The 6,677-nt window shown below is 43.2% G+C and overlaps 2 protein-coding genes across 2 annotated transcripts; both read left to right on the top strand.

Annotated features, from left to right (window-relative positions):
* The first annotated feature begins 35 nt into the window (after nucleotides 1–35).
* LOC126056935 (uncharacterized) lies at nucleotides 36–3,270 on the top strand. The gene is made up of 4 exons (XM_064042421.1): nucleotides 36–241; nucleotides 1,197–1,249; nucleotides 1,954–2,069; nucleotides 2,147–3,270. The coding sequence occupies exons 1-4, from the start codon at nucleotides 80–82 to the stop codon at nucleotides 2,149–2,151; spliced, it is 336 nt and encodes a 111-aa protein (XP_063898491.1). The 5' UTR covers nucleotides 36–79; the 3' UTR covers nucleotides 2,152–3,270.
* Nucleotides 3,271–3,926: 656 nt separating this feature from the next.
* On the top strand, nucleotides 3,927–4,385 carry LOC135119009 (phospholipid scramblase-like). The gene has a single exon (XM_064042254.1). The coding sequence runs from the start codon at nucleotides 3,927–3,929 to the stop codon at nucleotides 4,383–4,385; it is 459 nt and encodes a 152-aa protein (XP_063898324.1).
* The last annotated feature ends 2,292 nt before the right edge of the window (nucleotides 4,386–6,677 follow it).

The following is a 6,677-nucleotide window of genomic DNA, read 5'->3' as shown; positions in this document are numbered from 1 at the left end:
AACCGACTGCACCTGTCCATAAATAAAGCTATGTGGGCCTGCTGTAGTTCCGCTGTTGCGTGCGACTGTCTCCATTCACATGGTAATGCGACGTCACTATATGTGCGACGCGCGCTCGATGTCTGCACTCGCGCGCTCACCCTCTAGTCGAACTCACTCACTCGGGCACTCATCCAGTCACTCAGTCGTCATGTGGCGCTGGTCGTGCGTGGCGCTGCTGCTCTCGTCGCTACTGCTGCTGGTGAGTGCTCTCCCGCTCTGACTCATCGTGACCCTCACTCACCACTGACGATAGCCTCCTTGTGATTGATACATAACGTTACCAACACGTGAACCACTAAGGCCCGATAAAGTGTTTCACTGGTTACCGATACAGTGTCAGTCAGTTATCTGAGTCGATGTTATCTGCCACATAAAGGCTGCTTAATTTTGGCCAAATATTGCTATCCGAATGTGAAACCAAAAGATATAGTTCAGAAGAACGACCGAGCGGGAGAAAGACCCTCTCGCGGCGCCGCTCCGCAGACGAAGAAGGGGCAGAAGACGACAAACACGACGTCCGTCCTCATCCGGCCCGGGGGGCGATCAGCGGGCGACAGGCGCGGGGGCGCCTGCATCACAAGGATCAAACCCTGCGCTCCGGCCATTATAAGGACCCTTCCCCACTAGGGGGAGGTATGAGGGGCCTGCCATAAGGCGGGCACTGGATGACATGGATTCCCAGACCCCCTCCACTCAGGCGAGGTCGGAGTGCCGCTGGGCCTTTTTAGTGGGTATACCGGGAACGTCTTTACCGGGGAGTCCCACATACCCCCCTCCCGTTCTTCTAAAACGGCTGGCACTCCGGCGGTGACAAGAGCACGACGGATAATGTACCTATCTATCTATTATGATAGCACAACCTATTATTAGGCAAATATAATATGTAAAATACTTTTATTCAAAATGTACAAACCCGACGAAGCTTAAAATATATGCAGATGATAAAACTGCACAAGAACGAGGTACTAAGTGACTTGACATGCTTCCCATACAATAATTGTACACATACATGTCTGAATGCACCGTGTCGGTCACTACTCGTGCTTGACCCACATCGATTATATACAAAACATATTGAAAAGCCTCGTGGTACGTAGCGTGTATAGCTATTAGGTAATCTGTGCTATTGTTGTTAACGTATGTTTGTCGTGCAGTGGGGCGGCGCGGACGCTTCGCCTTTCTTCGGCCTGCTGAGCCTGCTGTCCGGGTGAGTACTGCCCGACCACTCACTACTGTGCTGTGTTCTTTCATCATACTCCTGCCCTTATCCCAATGTTAACTTCTTCCATACTCTTCTGTATGCCGTCATCTCACAAGTAATATTCTTCATAGACATGTCGACTCTTCGGATGGCACGTTAAACTGTAGGTCCCGGCTGTCATTGAACATCTTTGGCAGTCGTTACGGGTAGTCAGAAGCCAGTAAGTCTGACACCAGTCTAACCAAAGGGTATCGGGTTGCCCGGGTAACTGGGTTGAGGAGGTCAGATAGGCAGTCGCTTCTTGTAAAGCACTGGTACTCAGCTGAATCCGGTTAGACTGGAAGCCGACCCCAACATGATTGGGAAAAAGGCTCGGAGGATGATGACATGTCGACTCTTACACAATCCATCCAATCTTTTCTTGGTTCCATTATGTACATCTACATTTATCCTCATTACCTTCTTCACAACATGCTCCCAATGTCTCCGCATCACATGCACGTACCTACATTCCACTCTCTAACCATTCACATCCTATACAATGTTACATAATGGCCTATGTACATAATGTTGCGTTCCGATGTATAAAGCTATATTACTGGTAAGTTTCATGAAAATCCGTTCAGCTCAACACGTGTAGAGTATAAAGTAGTAAACCTAAATGATAATTAGTATAAGGATACGGTAATGTGTGTACATTGTGTGTGCAGCGGCGCGGCGAACGGCACGGGTCTGCTGGAGTCGCTGGCGCTGGCGCACCTGCAGCAGAAGATCAACAAGCTGCAGGTGCTGGGCGACCTGCTCGCCATCGCCGCCAACTCCACCGGTCAGTCGCGCACTCAGTCGCGCACTCAGCGCTCTCACTGCGGCGCCACATGTTCTAACTGGCCGCTTGTATTGCAGGGTGAAGCTGTGTGCAGCCGCCGACCCGCCCCGACCCGCCGCCACCACTCGCCTGATGACTCCTCGCTGTATTGTTTGTTAAATTATTCATTGTTATGTACTACATGCCTAATTTATTATAAGTATGTAATATATTTTGTTACAACATTATGCTGAGTACTTATTAACTACTGGAACTCAGTACCTATGGAGGTCTGTCGTGCGACCCGCAGCACGCATGCGACTTCTGTGTTGCATGTCATAGATGCAACCAAGCTCGCGTGCGGATAATAAACCGTGTGGTAAAAAAATCCTTCAAAAAAATCATGAAATAAACTTTTAGAAAAAATCTAATTATATATTGACATTTTCAACTATTGCCAGGTTACTGCACTAGTCATTTTATAAGTACATAAGAGGAGTAAATAATAAAGTATACTAGGTGTTGATTTGCATCTGTGCAATATTCAAGGATGTAATTATTATGCTAATGATTCTCGACCCAAATCAACAAAAAAATTGGTACATATTTTTTTTCTACTTCTTTTTACCTCCTTATATACTTCCTTATGTACTCCCCTTATTAACTTCCTTATGTACTCCTATAATGTCCTATGATTTGTCAGATTTGGTAATTTTCAGTGTTGGTGATTTGTCAGATTTGGGTATTTGGAGTGTTGGTTATTTGTCAGTCAATCATATGTTTGGTCGTTACTTGGTAGCCGTGACGTGTATCAGATCATCTGACATCAGTATCAACAAGCTCAAGCACATCATTTGTAATAATTATGTTGAAGAAGTCGAATTCGCAGTTTCTTTATATAAAAACATATCTTATTAGGCCGCGGCCGCCTTCACATTACGTCACAAGCAGTGCGGCGGCAGTGGATGATGATGATTGAAATATTTCATTAATAATGGATAAGACATATGTATTTACAATTAAATTTAAACTATTAGTAGATAAATGATTTTTTTTTGTGGAAAGCGAACAAATGGTATGTTTGCTATATTTTTGAATAGGGAAATTGTATCCACTTAGTTTTCTACATTAGTATAAAATAAACATTATTCTTTAAACATGTTTATCTACTGTTGAACAACTTCATACATAAAACTAATATTTACTAATTGTCGGGTCGTCATATCGAAAAGTTAATATCAAAACACACACATTGACACTCCCTGGTACGACTATGAGGGTTTTGTTAGAACAAAAGATGTTTGTGCAGGCAACCACAAGCCATTTCGAGACAAATTACATTCAAAACGCGGTACTCACAATATGACCTTGAGGCAAAGTTTACCTGCCCTGTACACACCGGGTGGGTGGGCGGGGCATTTTTTGACGTTTCGTAAAAGATATTGAAACGCGAGTGGTGTCAAAAGAAGCGTCTCGGTGAGAGCTATCCAGTGGTATATCTATTATAGGAAAGTATAGCGAAATTTTAAAGTTTTAGTCGAAAAACTGATTTTACCTAAAAGTGTCAAAAATACACACAGAATAACGTTTGGTTTGCCGAAATTGGAAGGCAAAAGTCGCACTCCATAGGGCCGATAAGAAAGCACATGTTTTATCACATATGTCTATCACAAATTAACTATCAGAGTTAAAATAATCTTTCAAAAGTAGGTAAGATGAAGTTAAACATAATATTAAACACACAAACGCAATATGCGGTTTTCTACAGTGGTCATACCTTTGTACAAACAAACTAACAACATCTAAAACATTACCTTCTCCTACTGGAACCTCAAGAAGTAAGACCTAACGTCCTGAAACCAAACATAATGCAAAGTTATGGACTTACGGCAATCTAAATTTGTGCAACTTATAATATTCGAAAACAACTTTGAGCAACACAACGTAGCGAACCCTAACTTTGAGCAACCCAACGCAGTGAAATCTAACTTTGAGCAACCCAACGTAGCGAAACCTAACTTTGGCCAACCCAACGTAGTGAAACCTAATTTTAAGCAACCTAAGGAAGCGAAACCTAACTTTGAGCAACCCAACGTAGCGAAACCTAACTTTGCGCAACCTAACGTATCGAAACCTAACTTTGAGCAACCCAACGTCGCGAAACCTAACTTTGAGCAACCCAACGTAGCGAAACCTAACTTTGAGCAACCTAACGTATCGAAACCTAACTTTGAGCAACCCAACGTCGCGAAATTTAACTTTGAGCAACCCAACGTAGCGAAACCTAACTTTGCGCAACCTAACGTATCAATCCTAACTTTGAGCAACTCAACGTAGCGAAACCTAACCTAGTGAAACCTAAGTTCGAGTAAACTGACGTGGACAAGATGTTTTAGGTACATTCCATTGCTACCTTTGAGCAATCAAACGAAGTGCATTATAAGCAAGTAAATAGTTATTTATAATAAATATTAAATGGGAGAAGTTTTGTAGACTAGGTGAAGTTGTGTACAATGGGTGAAGTTTTGTAGACTGGGTAAAGTTGGGTACGATGGGTGAAGTTGTGTCCTACGGGGGAAGTAGTGCCGAACTGGAGGAGTTGTATACTACGGGGGAAGTTGTATACAATGGGTGAAGTTGTGTAGACTGGGTGAAGATTTGTATAAAACACATCGGGACCACGTTCGATGTCTTCGGTGACCTAACGTCTGTTAGGTTTGCTCAGGGTTAGGTTAGGTTTGCTCAGGGTACGATCTGTCGCTGCCGGCTGTGGTGCGGAGGATGGTCGGCAGTGCAGAGTCGTGGGACGCGGTGGTTTCCTTTTGCGAGGACGTGATGTCGCAGAAGGAATCTGCGGAACGGGAGAGGGAGATTTTGACTCCCTTCCCCGGTCGCAGAAGGCGCACCGGGCGCAGGAGAAGGGCGGACAACGCACTCTTCCGTCCCCCATGAATGGGTTCAAGGGCGAGGGACTTGGGGAAGTTCCCGCCCCTACTCAGTGGACCCGAGGCGGTGGCACGCGCGTGTGTCGGCGCGTGCCCCTGAGATGATGCACGGGGTAGGCGAACACCTCACTACCCCGTGCAAGAGACGAGGCCCGTGCGAGGGCCAGCACTAGTGTGGGGCTGCGGAAGAATCTGGATTCCCGCGGCCCCGCGCACACAAGGAGGGACACAAGGGGTTTTAGCCGGTAGGAGTCCGGCATATCCCTCCGCCTTTCCCCAGGCGGAGGAAGTCCATGAGGATTTCCCCTCCCAAAAAGGTTTGCTCAGGGTTAGGTTAGGTTTGCTCAGGGTTAGGTTAGGTTTGCTCAGGGTTAGGTTAGGTTTGCTCAGGGTTAGGTTAGGTTTGCTCAGGGTTAGGTTAGGTTTGCTCAGGGTTAGGTTAGGTTTGCTCAGGGTTAGGTTAGGTTTGCTCAGGGTTAGGTTAGGTTTGCTCAGGGTTAGGTTAGGTTTGCTCAGGGTTAGGTTAGGTTTGCTCAGGGTTAGGTTAGGTTTGCTCAGGGTTAGGTTAGGTTTGCTCAGGGTTAGGTTAGGTTTGCTCAGGGTTAGGTTAGGTTTGCTCAGGGTTAGGTTAGGATAGGTTAGGTTAGGTTAGGTTAGGTTAGGTTAGGTTTTTTTTTTTTTTCTGCTTTCCCCGTTCATGAGAACAACGGGACCTTATTATTCTAGTTTTACTCTTTCATACTAGTTCATCATACCTCCTTCCATGCATCATCTCTTTTACTCTGCCGGGTGGGACTCCCGCTAATTTGGCCTACTTTTATTTGTTACAACAGGGAAAATAATTATATCAAGGGGCTTTATTTACTTGAACTTTTATCAAGTACAGGAAATAATTAATGTTTCTTAATTTACTATCAATTTGTTTAAGTACTATGTTGTTGTTTAGATTACATTAGTTTGATTCTGACGCTCTAGATATACATTTTTCTTTCTTAATTTATCTTATCTCTACTGACATTGTTTTTTACTAAGTATTACAATTACAAACTACAGATTAACAATACAATTTATTTCTTATGACTATGCTCTTATATCTAAAAGTAGAAACTTTTCCATCTTTCCATCTTATTCTATTTAACTTATTTTTAAACAATATACTTTTAATATAACATTTTAGATATAGATTTACAATTTTGTAAGGGCGTACATGATTTATTTATTGTTTTTCTGTTTTTTAAACCTTTCTACTCACTAATTAAACCTTATTTATTACTTGCTGCTATATTAGTGGCAATAATATATATATACATACTTTATATATATTTATTGTCATATTTTCTTTTCCAGTATCTAATTATTTCTTGGTATTTTAATTGTTTTGTTGGGTGCGGTTTGATGTTGTGTGTGTTGTTATTGATATGCTTGTATATAGTCATTATATAGTTAACATATCTGTGTATATATGTTTTTTGTTCTCCGGTTTCCATAGTTTTGTTCTTTCCTCCTAAGTGTTCTCGGTTTTTGTACTCCCGGTTTGAGTTATTGCATGTCTTGTCTGTGTATGTGTTTCGTGCTGTAGTGTGTGTTACGCACCCCACATTTAGTGAGTCAATGGTAAGCAGTGTTTGCGCGGGCCAGGTAATCCCATTTTTGACGTACTGGGCACTGTGCGCTGAATGCATTA

Source organism: Helicoverpa armigera, chromosome 28, assembly GCF_030705265.1.
Source record: "Helicoverpa armigera isolate CAAS_96S chromosome 28, ASM3070526v1, whole genome shotgun sequence".
NCBI lineage: Eukaryota > Metazoa > Arthropoda > Insecta > Lepidoptera > Noctuidae > Helicoverpa > Helicoverpa armigera.
The sequence above is the reverse complement of the archived record's forward strand: the minus strand, read 5'-3'. Positions and strand labels throughout refer to the sequence as shown.

Coding starts and splice junctions, on each gene's coding strand:
- LOC126056935 (XM_064042421.1), top strand. CDS start 80: ATGGTAATGCGACGTCACTATATGTGCGACGCGCGCTCGATGTCTGCA. Junction 242..1,196: donor TCTCGTCGCTACTGCTGCTG/GTGAGTGCTCTC, acceptor TTTGTCGTGCAG/TGGGGCGGCGCGGACGCTTC. Junction 1,250..1,953: donor CTGCTGAGCCTGCTGTCCGG/GTGAGTACTGCC, acceptor TTGTGTGTGCAG/CGGCGCGGCGAACGGCACGG.
- LOC135119009 (XM_064042254.1), top strand. CDS start 3,927: ATGGACTTACGGCAATCTAAATTTGTGCAACTTATAATATTCGAAAAC.